Source organism: Podarcis erhardii (assembly GCF_964252035.2).
Source record: "Podarcis erhardii genome assembly, chromosome: 12".
Classification (NCBI taxonomy): Eukaryota; Metazoa; Chordata; class Lepidosauria; order Squamata; family Lacertidae; genus Podarcis; species Podarcis erhardii.
The window spans coordinates 26,572,523-26,587,139 of record NC_138513.1 but is presented as its reverse complement, the minus strand read 5'-3'; the positions used below and the strand labels follow the sequence as shown (position 1 = coordinate 26,587,139).

The window sequence follows — 14,617 nt, the reverse complement described above, 5'->3', positions numbered from 1 at the left end:
CGGTGTGCAGCTTCCGGGTCATGTGGCCAGCATGACTAAGCCCTTCTGATGAACCAGAACAGCGCACGGAAATGCCATTTACCTTCCCACCGGAGTGGTACCTATTTATCTACTTGCACTTTGACGTGCTTTTGAACTGCTAGGTTGGCAGGAGCAGGGACCGAGCAATGGGAGCTCACCCCATCAGCAGCAAATAGTTGGGGGGAAACTGTGACTTTAACTGCATCCGTTAAAAGTCGCACTACACGGGTTCTGAGACTCTGAGTCATAGAGTCAACGTTGGGCTGCTTGTGGAAGAACCAAGAGAGTTCTTAATGGATTGGTGGGAAATCTGATAAAGCTTTTTGTTAAAAATGGGTGCGTCACTTTTAAATAACTAGCTCTGTTATGGCTGTTTCTTAAGATAAAACACATGGAGCTTTTACATTTCAGAAACACACACCTTCCTTAGGATTCCGAGTAACACTTTTATTAATGGATGCCTTGGATACAAAACAGAGGGTTATAGCTTTGCTAATGTTTCCTTTTAAAAAAAAAAGATAAACAAGGAAATTAAAAGATTTGAGGCTTATTGTTCAAAGTTATGGCTGCAGCTGCATCACATGAAATAGAGCTGGGAAAAGGATGCTTTGGAATACCAGTTATAGGCATCGCTAGGGTGTGTGTGCGGCTTGGGGGATTCCCATTGGGGCATCTGGTTAGACACTGTGAGAACAGGATGCTGGTCCAGATGGGCCTTTGACCTGATCCAGCTCTTCTTATGTTCTTTTGTGGCTTTACTGCAGTGGTGTCTGATGGGGGGGGGGCTTGTTTGTTTGTTTGTTTTCCGTTAGAATCAGAAGAATCTTTATTTGCATCAGCCACTAGCTATAGCAATTCAGTGGTACCTCAGGTTACATACGCTTCAGGTTACAGACTCTGCTAACCCAGAAATAGTACCTCAGGTTAAGAACTTTGCTTCAGGATGAGAGCAGAAATCATGCTTTGGCGGTGCGGCAGCAGCAGGAGGCCCCATTAGCTAAAGTGGTGCTTCAGGTTAAGAACAGTTTCAGGTTAACAATGGACCTCCAGAACGAGGGGGGCCACCAGGTGGTGCATTGGAAGATGGCCGACAATAACATCTCTCCGACCCACATGAGGTAATTAAGAGGCTGCTATGGGAAGTATGCAGTCTTCCCCGCCCCCAAGGATATGGGGGGACTGCCTTGCCAGCGGTGGCCACAATGCACCCCCGGATTCGAGAGAAGGGGGTACCCGGTCACTTGGCACCAGCCCTCGGTGAAGTCGGCTCTTCCTGGACGCCGTCTCCAATCTGCGCGTGCTGGTTTGCTTTAACTCGAAAATACAATTGGAAATATATAATTGGAAGATGTTAAAGCACATACGTCAAGCAAAGGTCGGGAGATAAGACTGCTGATTAATGGATCTCTGGGATTGGAGCAGCGGGCAAGGACAAATAAATCAAGCGATGAAGCGCCATTAAGAGATTGGTATGTCTGGAGTGAAGTATGTCAGGGGTAAAGAAGGGGGGTGGAGGAAAAAACTTTTCTTTTCTTTGCCTTATGTGAGTATTAATAACCCTCCACCCCAAAGAAAGAAGAACCGCTGTATTTTATTACACAAGCAGGAATTTAAAAACTGTGTGGGATGAATTAATGATGAATGAAGAGAGGATTGATAAAGATCGGAGAATGAAAAAAAATTATAATGCAGTTTTAAAATGGCGTCTCGCAAGACAGGCTTGTTTATGAAAGACGGGGGGAGGAGAACCAGGACTATTTGAAAGTGAACGATGATTGGAATTTGATCTTAACCTGGCAGAGCCCTCTATGAGATATTTTACAAGCCTGGGAAAACTAAAGGGCAGACCGAAGATAAACTTTCGAAGGAGGAGGGGAATGGCGGCTGTCCCTATGAGATATGACTTTTGGAGTGTGTAAAACCCACACAGACGATGTTTGTTTTCAACCTGCCTGTGAAGATTATCAGAGATCGCAAAGAAAGGAATATATGACAACAACAAGAAGATGAAGAAAGTAATAAAGAGACTTTCTGGATAGAACTGGATAGAACTGTTTAATTAAAACAGTAATAGAAGTGATGTTTGAATCCTCGTCTGGAGCTTGATGTATGGGTACCCCCAACAAAATTGAAAAATTTGGCTGTTTACCGGGAAGAATGGCAGATGAAAGTGATGGACTACATGGAATTGGCGGAAATGACTGGCAGAATCCGAGACCAGGGAGAAGAGTCGGTGGAGGAAGACTGGAGGAAATTTAAAGACTATCTACAGAAACATTGTAAAATTAATATTTGTTAGAAGGATGTTGGAATAATAATATATGATTTTAGCAGGACTGATATAAAGGATTTGGGAATAACTGACTGTTAATTGGTGAAAGGAGAAAAAGTAAAATTACATTATATTAAGACAATTTACAGGACAAAAATTTTAAAAGAGGGAAAGGATTTGCTGAAATAGATAATCAACCTAGAATACAAAAAAGGGAGGTGTGAGGAGGTCAAGGAAACAAGCTAATGAAAGAATAGAAAGGAGATTTGATGCTTTCTCTTTTTTCTAATTTTGTTTGAGTTTAATGGGTTTTATTTTTCTGTTCTATTTTTCCTTTTTTTATATATATTGTGGTGTGTTGTTTGGTTTTTGTTTAACGTGGTATGTTCATTTTTTCTTTTTGTAATTCTTGAAACTTTAATAAATATCATTTTAAAAAAAGAAAAAGAAAAATTTGGCTGTATAATTTGGAATTAATGTGATTTGAAATAATGTGATATGATTGGCCTGTTAATAAAAATTATGTTTTTTTAAAAAAGAATGGACCTCCAGAATGAATTAAGTACTTAACCCGAGGTACCACCATACAATAAAATGAAATGTACTGAAGATAGAGGTACAGTGGTGCCTCGCAAGACAAAAATAATCCGTTCCGCGAGTCTCTTCGTCTAGCGGTCTTTTCGTCTTGCGAAGCATCCCTATTAGCGGCTTAGCGGCTATTAGCGGCTTAGCGGCTATTAGCGGCTTAGCGGCTATTAGCGGCTTAGCGGCTTAGAAAAAGGGGGGGGAGGGAAAAAACTCACAAGACTCGCAAGACGTTTTCGTCTTGCGACACAAGCCCATAGGGAAATTCGTCTTGCGAAGCGCCTCGAAAAACGGAAAACCCTTTCGTCTAGCGGGTTTTTCATCTTGCGAGGCATTCATCTTGCGGGGCACCACTGTAAAAACTTAACTGTGGAAAATACATTTTGAGAGTTTATGTCAATAATCAAATAATAGATCTTATTCTATTTGCCCCCACTAATAACCTTGCAGTTTTTGCTGTCATCTGATCATCTTGATCCGTTGAAACAAAGGACACAGTAGCAATGGTTGAGCGACCTGGCATGGACAATAATGGAGGGGTAATAACCTCACTCCTCAAATCTTCATCAAGCGTACAAGCCAGAAGCACATGAGCCACTGACTCAATACTACCATCTCCACAGGGACATACCATATTTTCCTGTGTATTGGACGAGGTTTTTTTGACTAAAAAATGACATCAAAGAACTGGGGTTGTCCACTACACAGATAGTGGCATGGGGGGGGGGAGAAGCGGGGTGCCACCATCCATCCGGTTGGCAGGAGCGTGGCTTCCCCCTATGCCCCAGTGAGTGGGGAACAATCTGGGTGTGTTTCCTGCCTGTAGCTGCATGGGGGGAGAAGCTGTGTGCAGAAGCTGCATGCAGCCAGCCAGCTTGTTGGCGAGAGCACAACCTCCCGATGCCACTGCTGGCGGGAGCGCAAATTCCCCCAACGCCGCTGCGTGCAGGAAACGATCTAGGGAGTATTTCCTGCCCGCAGGTGCTTGGGGGGAGAGGCTCAACAACTCTGGGCCATCTTCCCTCATTTTCTTAAAATTGAGTCCCCCAAAATAGGGTCTTATACATAGGGGCGTCCTATAGACGGAAAAATACGGCAGCCATTTTTCCAGTGGAACTTTTTGAAATCATCCTTCAAGAACAGCTAAAGGCAGTATACTCAATCTTGAGAAAGTGAAAGCGCGTCTGTATTTTGGAATTGTTAAATTTTGCAAATAGGGTGCCAAAGTGTCAAAATGACTAGGTGGGAAATAATCATACCGTGGACAAAATTTCCTAATTGTGGCCAGATTATTCTGTCGCTCGATATCATAGAGGCGCTGTCTAATTAAATTATTCGCTTTACTGAAGCCCAGTGTTAATAACTGTTGTGGTTATAAACCAGAAAAGTAAAGCTTTTGGTTGACAATTTTAGTCCCAGTGCTCTCATGACAATCTTGCGATACTAAGGGCCTGCATTAGCATCTGGCATCCTTGGCCATCTGCTGGAGCTCTGGCAGTGCTCACAGATAACACTTGCATATCCTTCAACATTTCTCGGATGAAAATAGGAATGTCTTATTCCATCATCATCATCATCATCATCATCATCATCATCATCATCATTTTACTATTTATACTCCACCCATCTTGACTATGGGAGGCTTCATAATTACATAATAATACACTAAACATTTAAAAATCTTCCCTATACAGGGCTGCCTTCAGATGTCTTCTAAAGATTACATCGTTACTTATCTCCTTGCCTTAGGCATCACATAACTCCACACCCTTCAACATTTCTCCAATGAAAATAGGAACCTCCTAAGGAAAAGTGGGACATTCTGGGATCAAATCAGAAACCAGACTGGCTTCTGTAAATCTGTTCCTGGAAAATAGGGACACTTGGAGGGTCTGTAGCACTTGCCCTGGGCCCTCCTTAAGTTTGCATGCAGCCTGTGAGAATGATGGGCAGCAGAAGTAACTTGGGAAAGGTTTAAGGGAGGTAAGGATAGGATGAAGGGTGACCCACAGGGCAGGGACTGACTTGCTTATGAGAAGTTAGTTCCTTTGAGTAGGTGAGAGGTACATTTAATTAAGATTCAATTTATTTAAAAAATGTGATAGTTATAGAGAGGTGGGATGAACTGGATGAATCGTCTCTTGCCAAGGCCAAACTGAATCAAAATGGCAAAGCAGGATGAGCACTCTTCATTCATTACAGGAAAAGTTTCATAGATGCAATTAGATTCTCCTTAGCTTCTTATTGTTGACTTCATATCACCAGATCACCATCTGCAAAGCCCTTTACTTGTTTTTCATTACCTCTGGGATCAGAAGCTGCCACTCAGCAAACCTCTCTCTATGGCAGAACAAGATGACCAAAGAAAGAAAAGCCCTGAAGCAAAATTCTGCCTTTGTCTTGGTCTGAAGAACACAGTAGTTTCATTATACTCTGAAGGCCATCATTATCGTTGTTCTAAATAGCATCCTCTACAAGAAGCCACATGTTCTTTTTAAAAAAAATGCTGCACACTTTACACCTTCTGCATAACTCCTGCTAGGACTTCCAAACACTCTTCAAGGGTAGTGAAAAAGCTGCCACAGAAGGAAATTGTGTGTTCTGATATACAGTGAGGTTACAAAAGGTAGAATAATGATAAAATCAATTAAAACTACCATAACCATAACATCAGAAAACCATTGATGAATCCATATTTTCTTTAACAGGAAAAGGAAATAGCAATGGCAAAATTCAGTTTCAAGGATGCCTACTCAGAAACAAGCCCTATGGAATTCAGTGGGGCTTACTCTTAGGTAAATGAGGTGAGACTTGAAGGCTAAAGTCGTTCAAAAAGATCCTAAAACACCCCCGCCTTCTTCTAACATTTACCAACTGGCCTCAACTGCTTTCGGCCATCTCAGAAAGTTGTTTTTTAATGGGCTTTGACGTTTATAGTGAGACTTTTATGGAAGTTCTCTCAGAACTACCATTGAGATAAACCTTGGCTCAAACTTGCACCAATGGTGGCCTTGCAGGGTTGGATTAACAGCAGGGAAATCCTTCGGGGTGATCATAGCAACAAATGGATAGGCTACAAAATGTAAGCTTCTTACAGAGCAAAGACCAGCAGTATACTTTTAGTGCCTGACAACTCACAAAAGATGAAGACCAAATTGGTGAGATGTGCTGTTTCGTAGAATAGGAACAACCCCTGCTGTGCATCAGTCCCTTAAGAAAAGCTTCCAAGTGGTGAAAATCTAATGCAAATTTGTTTTACTGCAATCCACCATAATCTTGCCATTTCTCACAACATCTTTTCCCTTTAATATGCTCTACTGTCCACTAATTAAGAAAGTCCACAAATGTCTACACACAGAGAATTATAAATTTTGTTGTTAGTAAAAAGTTGGCTCCCTCAGCCTGAAAGTGAGATGAGCGCTGCACCCCAAAGTCACCTTGACTGGACTTAACCATCCAGGGGTCCTTTACCTTTTAACTTTAGTGGAGATTATACATTGCTGCAGCCAGAAAGTACCATAATTGATGACCCTAACACAGCACAGATTTACCAGTTCGCTATTTCTTTTATCAATGTGAGTGTTAAGTGGTGTTTGGATTTTTTCAAAATCATTAAAAAAGAAAGAAACAAAACAAATCAGGAGTATGTTTAAATGTTACAATGATGATAACCAAGTATCTACAAAATGGCCAAGAAACTGGACAGCTTATTGCCTGTCGCTTGCACAGCTCCTTAGACAAAGCTTGAGGGACAGTTGACTGTGAAGGGAAAATTACCCTGGCCGAAAAAAGGTAACAAGGACAGGATTGACAGAATAATTACCGTAAGTTGTCCAGGAGACTAATATGCATGAATCAGCTCCCCTGGAGCCTGCTGTTCAGATTATACCTTTGGAAGTTGGCCCGAAGTTGTTTTCTAGTGATTAATGTTGCACACTGATGCCTGGTCCTGTAATCAACATGTCAGGTTTCTTAGAAAGAGCGGTTCCAAGTTTTAAACAAAGTCTGGCCCTCTGTTTTAAAGGAGTACCTTTTGCTAACTTTGATTTAAAATAAAACTACACACCTACTACTCAGCAAAGTGGGATTCAGAACAGTTTTGTTGAGCACCCAATGCAGATGCAAATGATCAAAGTGATCAAGAAAGGCAGGGAGAAAAGGAACAATTTGGAGTGGGAAATAAGGATAAGAGAGGATAGAAAGGAAAAGAAACATCAATAGGATTGAAGCAGAGTAAAAATTTGCTGCTGGACATTGGAGTATTGTCAAAAATCATATAACGATGTGTGATCTTAAGCAATCTCTTGCAAAACCAGCATACATCTGCAGAGTTCAATATCAAAGCAATGTGTAAACCAAGGAGATTTACAGAAGAACCCTGTGTGTTTAAGAATTAAGTGCCTCTGAGTTCAGTAAGACTTACTCCCTGTTAAGGGTGTTTAGGATTTCAAGCTTAGAAGGATAAACAAAAGGATACACAAGAACCCTCTTAAGGTGTTCTGGCTACTGTGTAAACTAACACATAAGCAGGAGGATACAGGAACAAATGCATTAACTCTGCCCCCTCCAGTCATCCCCCACACATTCGTAGAATTGTAAACCTGGAGGAGTCCACGAGGGTCATCTACCCCACCCCCTGCAATGCAGGAATCTTTTGCCCAATGTGGGGCTCGAACCCATAACCCTGAGATTATGAGTCTCATGCTCTACCAAGTGAGTTATCCCATGGCGGGCAACAGTTCCTTGCTTAAGGCAATGAGCCTCTTTTCACTCTTGTGGGCTCTCTGATTTCCAGGATTTTACATCACATGGGGAACCTACATCAGAACGTAAGAGCTGTGCTGGAATAGCCCAAGAGCCAACCGAGTCCAGCATCCCATTCTCACAGTGGCCAACCAGATGCCTATGAGAAGTCCGCTAGCAGGACTTGAGTGCAACAGACTCTCCCCCACTTGTGATTCCCAGGTTATTTGAAGTCTTTCAAATAACCTGGTCCGGAACAATTTAGGGCTTTCCATATCAATACCAGCATTTGATTTTGGGCCCAGAAACAAACAAGCAGGCAATGCAACTGGTGCAGTTATAGGTGTATCGTGTTCCAAACATCTGGCTCCAACAAGCAGCTGGGCAGCTGCATTTTTACCAACTGGGAGTCTAGTCTGGGTGTAAGCAGGGCATGAGAAATTGAGGCAAGGTCCATATTCTAGAAAGGGTTGCAGTTGGTGTGTTACCTGCACATCCAGAAATTGCACTGATATCAAGGCACAAGCTTGGAAGAATGACACTATCTAGAACAGGAGTCGGCAAGGTTTATCTTGCCTGGGCCAGATCAGTCCCGCGGAGATCCCTCCATGGGCCGGATCGCGTGCAGGCCCGTGTGCAGACGCAATTTTCGGCGTCGTGGAAGTGGGTCCTTGCGCCGTGCTGCGCAGATTTAGTGCAGCGCATGAGTGGGCAATTCGGTTCAGGGGTGGCTCATGGACCAGTCAAATGACCTCCGCGGGCCACTTCCAGCCCATGGGCCTTAGGTTGTTGACCCCCGATCTAGAACCATTTGGAAATGGTCATTGATTTCCCAACCCACACCCAAGGACCTTCATCTTATCTGAATTAAGTTCAGCTCATTCGCCTGTATCCATCCAAAAGCCACCTCTAGACACCTGGTTAAGATTTCCGGTAACTCCCTGAGATTAGTTAACAGAAACAAGAAGCAAAACTGAGTATCCTCCACATAGGATCTGGCTAATTACCTGCTGATTATATTTTCCTACAAAACAAACTATGGCACAGCTGTGGAGCATTTTATGACCCTTGGGGACCCTTCCAGCTCTTTGATACTATGCTTCTATTAAAGACCCAATGTACTAAATGTATGCATAATTAGTCTAACATTCTGTTACTACCGCCAGCAGTGATTTCTGTACAATGGGCATAATCCAGAAAAAATTATTTGTGTATCTGCCCCAAGGTGTTTGGAATTAAGACTAACCACTAAGCCAAATCCTAAAAGCTGGACTCTTCTGATTTGTTGGGTTTTTCATAATTCTGCGTGTTGTCCACATCCCCTATTTCTGTTGGAGAGATTGGTAATTTATTTCCTACCCTGGGATTATTTTATTTTGCCACCTTCTCTTCATCTCCTTGTAGAAGCCTCTATCATCCCACGACTACCTTGAATAAGGAGGACCCTGCCGGTGGAGAGGCCTGTGAAAGAACAAGTGCCGGGCCTCCGCTTCTTAACGCTTCACTGCCGCACACTGGTAGCATTCCGTGCATTCCAAACGTGAGAATGCCGGAGGAATGGCCAATCCCGTGTACGCCGGAGAGACCCACAGCGTGCGGTCGACGGGGCTTACAGGCTGCGATCCCAACCTCACTTACCTAGCAATAACCGGCACGGCTACGACTGCGCTGCTACTCTGGCAGTCAAAACTGAAAGCCCCGCCGACCTGAGTGGGGTCAGCGACCAGGCTCGGTTGCAGCTACTCTGGTTGCTGCTCCCCTCCCAGCTTTGGTGCTCCAGCTGTTGCATTTGTTTGTCTCCTTCTCCTTCTTCCAGGCGGAGCGGCCTGCAGGGAGAGGGCGCGCGAGGCTGTCCCGGGACCTGAGAAATTGCAGCAGCAGCAGCAGCGAGAAGATTGCAGCAGAGCCAGAGCGCGCAAACTTCGCTCCCAGCGCGCTCGGCGGAGGGTGCCCAGCGGATCGGGGCCAAGCTCGCTCTCCAAGCTGCCTTGCTGAAGGGAGAAAGCGCTTTGTCCAGAGTGGGAGAAAGGAGAGAGCTATGCGCTCTCCAAGTCTGCCGGGGAGCTTCCTCTCCCTTTGCGCAGCGCTGGTGGTGTGCTTCGAGGTAGCGCGCGGCCAGCAAGGTAAGGAGAAAGGAGAGCAAGGGCGCGCGGTGGCTCTGGGCACGAAGAAAGAAAAGGGGAGTCTCTGCAGCATCTTTAGGCTCACGGAAAGGGGCGCGTTCATGGGTGTAATGCTGGCAAATGGAATGCCCTCTTCTGTAGTGGATCGTTCTTTAAAAAAACAAAAAAAAAAACTCCGCAAAAGTTGTTCTGTGGTTTTGTTTTCCTTCTGTGCCTGTTGAGCATCACTTTGCGCGCTCTGGTACCTTTAAAGCACATTCAGAGCACGCTTTTTAACTCCCAAAGAAGCCTGTGAATTATAGTTTATCCCTCACGGAGCTAAAGTTCCGTACAGGGTTAACAAGCGACTGTTCGCAAGATTCTTTAGGAGTAAAAAATGTGGTTTGAATGTGCTTTAAAGATATGGTGTGCGCACAGCCTCAGGAATTTCAATAACAGAATAGTGATGTCCTTATTACTGCTACCAATAATTGCTAATAATTGATGCTATGTTTCTCTTGCTGTATGAATGTAGGGAGTCGGGGTACTAATTCTAGATGAATTAACAGAATATATACAGGAATGGACTCCTTTGGGAGGAGGAGAGGGATATAAATCAAATGAATAATGATGGTGATCAGAAGTTAAGAGACAGGACTATAATACTTCTGCTGTGGTTTGTATGGGGAACCCTTTGTGGTTAGGATAGTACGTGAAATGTGAGAATCCAAGTGAGAAAGGCTTCAATATTATTTTTAATCGATTGTCTTGACACTGATTATAAACTGATTTTAGTGCTGATAATGATTTTTTACACAAAGTGACAACCGAGTTGCTTTTTTATGATGTTATGGGCTTTAGTAGAAAACATTTATATAAATGTTGTTTGACAACTTGGCAGAAGTTAGCCATATTATACAAACCAAAGACAGATTGCATTGCTGATATGTTTTGACCTAAGCTTATCATGGTAACCGAGACTGTCTTATTAAGTTATCTTGTGCTTCCTTGTCTATTGATTACTTAAAGCAGTTGTCTTCTTGTTTAATACTGCATTTCAAGTTCTTCAATTCAGGATGGTTGTTTTTTGTCTCTGTGGTGAAATGAGCCATGATATACTAGGCGCTTGTTCCAAAGACACAAAAAAAGCAGAAAAAAAGCAAAAAAAAAAGCAAAAAAAAAGCTATATATTTGATTCCTGTCTTGATTAGAGTCTCTGGCAAATATCACACAATATTATCATAATGCAATTGATTCACAAGCTTTGCATTTTTAAAAGAAGATTCAAACTCCTTTAGTTTGCAAACATAGCTTCTTTATGATGGACAGAAGGGACAGATTTGCTAAATGATTCATGTTCCAGAACTTCTTAGCTCCCTGCTAAATAGAGCCCAATAGACCTTTATTTAATATAAATCTTAGTAGCAAAAGCAAGGCATCATTTTGTTTCAGCAAATAGTGGCCTGGTTTGCATAACACAGTTTGGCTTAGTTTGTATTCCAGACTGAGGCTCATAGTTAAGCCTTCTCCTCACTAACCACAAGTTGTGCCCAAGAGTTGTTCTGGTATAGCCATAGTTTGGGTTGCCATATTTTGCAAACCAGACCAAGATTAGATACAATGCTGTAGATCAGAGATCACCAACCTGGTGCCCATGGTACCCCAGCAGGTTTCCAGTGGTGCTTCTGGCAGGTACCCTAGACTTCAGCTTTTGTTTTAGAAAAAAATAAGTCTCCAACCCTCCTAGAAAGGAAGTTATGGGGCAAAATGTGCAAGCAATTTCTGTGAAATTACAGTGGTGTGGCAACCTTGGCTTAGAATGCTCCCTGTTGTTATTAGACAGCATCAGTGTGTGTAACCTCCATAATCAGGACATAGCTGACTTTCTGTCATAAGCATAAGGAGGATGGGAGGAGTTGTCTACCTAATTTAGTGTTATGCTATGCTCCAGGCAGCCATTTTGTGTTAAACCGCTCGTACACCCTCCATGGCAGCCATTTTATGACTGGCAACACCCGCTGCAGATGAATGCATAAGAATGCTAATGTCTCCAATTTTTCTACAGCTCTGGAATGTCATCCAGGCGGTCATCAGATCCTTCAGAGTCCATACCGAAGTGTTGATTTTGATTCATCACGGCTTCAGCAATCAGCCATCCAGGACTTAATATGTGATCATTCACTGCCATCAGGGTGGTACCGCTTCCTGATTTTCGATAAGCAGGCTGAAATGCCAACCAAGTGTGTGGAGGTATGGATGCTCTCCTTTTAACCTATAATTGTATAATATGTCAGACTCCTTTTAAAATATATATATTGCTCATCTTCCATACATGTAAATCTGAGCTGTTATGCTTGGCTTTATAATGCAAGTGTCCTTCTGGTCCACCATAAGGCTGCAGAGTCCACTGCTGCATCCTAAAACCTCCCTGAATATTCTTCGTCTAGAGTAGTGATAGAAAATTCTGTTTGGTCTGATGTGGGCAAGATTTTAGTAGGCAGCATCAAAAAGTTTCTGTTCTTGTTCTAAAACAAGTTTACTTTCCCCACATTATTGACACTGAGTGAATGCAGATGATCAACTTATGAAAGACATCCTCTAGCTCTCTATCATCTGTGCCAAAATCAACTTGTATAGTGCAAGGTGGAGGCACAATAATCTGACCAGGATGGTAAAAGGCAGCTCCCTATGTTCCTTTATCACTAAAGTAAGGCTGGAATATCAGTGGCTCTCTAGATAGTGTTGGCTCCCATCAGCCCCAGCCAGTTTGGCCAACAGTCAGGCATGAGGAGATTGTGGTTCAGCAGCCTCTGCAGCACCACAGGTTCCCCACCCTGTATTATGAGATAGCTGCTGCTATAGACCTACTCAGTTTGTATAGTCTAAGTGTTGCGTAGTCTGAGGCTGCCCACCAGCATGTATTTGTTGCCTGCCAAGTGCTTGTCAACCTCATTATCTTTATTGCACTCAACAGGGTGGAAATGGGTTGCCCATGGTGTCCCTTATTTCTCAAAAGGCTGTTTTGCATGTTATGCTAACCATGATTTTGCATCAGCATTAAGCTCCAAGAGAGGAGATTGCAACTCCTTTGCTCTTTGGTTTTGCTTCTGTTCTGTGCTGAGCTAAGCCATGGTTTGACTTAGTTCTTCATCTGAATCTGCTTCTTGGTCTCCCTGTTGAACCATGAGCTGTAAACCATAGAGCAAATCTTGGTTACAGCTGATGGTTACTCTGCAGAGAGCTAAACCATGAGCCCATGACCAGACAGTCTGCTAAGCCAAGCCAAACCATGGCTTGGATCAGCCCAACAAAATAACCAAGGAGGAGTGAAGTGGCCATAATCTCCTCTTTGGCTTGGCTTATAATTTGTGTGTGTGTGTGTGTGTGTGTGTGTGTGTGTGTGTGTGTGTTTTCTTATCTTGGATGGTGGAAACATTCTGTTGATCAGCTGTTTTCTTCTGCTTTGGTTTTGGTGCTAAAAGATGAATCACTGTGGGACACAGGCCCCTGTTTGGTTGTCTCTGAGAGAGTCCGAGTCCTTGCCTCAGCCTGGTGAGATCAAACACTTAACAGCCTGTGCAACTTGGCAGTTTTTCTTCAGCACCACAGAGGACTGCTGCCTTTTCCGAATTCCTGTGAGTGTGAGGAACTGTGGAGATTTCTTTGTATACTTACTCCAGCCCACCCAGGGGTGCATGGGATATTGTGCAGAAGGTGAGGAAGCACATGCTGCCTGCTACATCCGAAAACATGTGTATGTTTTCTTTTCCCAAATGGGTCTCAAACCATTTGGCCTCTTGTTACATTTTTATAAATCCTTCTACATCTATAGAAGGGACACAGGTGGTGCTGTGAGTTAAACCACTGGGCTTGCTGATCAGGAGGTCGGTGGTTCGAATCCCCACGATGGGGTGAGCTCCTGTTGCTTGGTCCCTGCTCCTGTCAACCTAGCAGTTCAAAAGCACGTCAAAGTGCAAGTAGATAAATAGGTACCACTCCAGCGGGAAGGTAAACGGCGTTTCCGTGCGCTGCTCTGGTTCACCAGAAGTGGCTTAGTCATGCTGGCCACATGATCCGGAAGCTGTATGCCGCTCCCTCGGCCAGTAAAGCAAAATGAGCGCCGCAACCCCAGAGTTGTCCGCGACTGGACCTAAAGGTTAGGGGTCCCTTTATCTTTTACATCTATAGAGAATATTAGGCCTTGTCTACTCATGAAAAAATTCTGAAGTGTTATAGAGCATCACCTCAGACTGCAGCTAGGTAATATTGTTTTCAAATATTTCCTTTCTAGAAAGCTGCTCTCAATGTGTCCTCTCTCAAAAGTGATCCAAACAATCAGCGATCACCTATCACGAGCCAAAATCTTGACAGGCATTGTGCTTTATTCATATAAGTTATTACATAAAATGTCTCTAATAATAAATCACATGTTCCTCATAAGCTCAGACAAGGCTGCAGCCCCATCTACAAGAATTAGTTGAGTTAGATTGCAAGCCCTAAATGGCCTCGGCCCAGTATACCTGAAGGAGCATCTCCACCACCATTGTTCAGCCCGGACACTGAGGTCCAGCGCCGAGGGCCTTCTGGCAGTTCCCTCACTGCGAGAAGTAAGGTTACAGGGAACCAGGCAGAGGGCCTTCTCGGTAGTGGCGCCCGCCCTGTGGAACGCCCTCCCATCAGATGTCAAGGAAATAAACAACTATCTGACTTTTAGAAGGCATCTGAAGGCAGCCCTATTTAAGGAAGTTTTTAATGTTTGATGTTTTATCGCTTTATTATTCTTATTATTATTCTGTTGGGAGCCACCCAGAGTGGCTGGGGAAACTCAGCCAGATGGGTGGGATATAAATAATAAATTATGATGATAATGATGATGATGATCCTAAAAGCTGCG

The 14,617-nt window shown here is 43.5% G+C and overlaps 2 protein-coding genes across 3 annotated transcripts in view; one reads left to right on the top strand and one right to left on the bottom strand.

Moving 5' to 3' along the window:
* LOC309325644 (uncharacterized protein C7orf78) overlaps nucleotides 1-14,617 on the bottom strand; it is a 46,649-nt gene that overhangs the window by 30,069 nt on the left and 1,963 nt on the right. The window lies entirely within an intron of this gene.
* The window catches only part of VWDE (von Willebrand factor D and EGF domains), a 58,833-nt gene continuing 53,531 nt past the window's right edge, over nucleotides 9,316-14,617 (top strand). Inside the window, exons 1-3 of the mRNA XM_081834032.1 lie at nucleotides 9,316-9,744; nucleotides 11,789-11,973; nucleotides 13,206-13,437. Coding sequence (XP_081690158.1) covers nucleotides 9,660-9,744; nucleotides 11,789-11,973; nucleotides 13,206-13,437 — 502 coding nt within the window. The 5' untranslated portion in view covers nucleotides 9,316-9,659. The remainder of the gene's footprint in view (nucleotides 9,745-11,788; nucleotides 11,974-13,205; nucleotides 13,438-14,617) is intronic.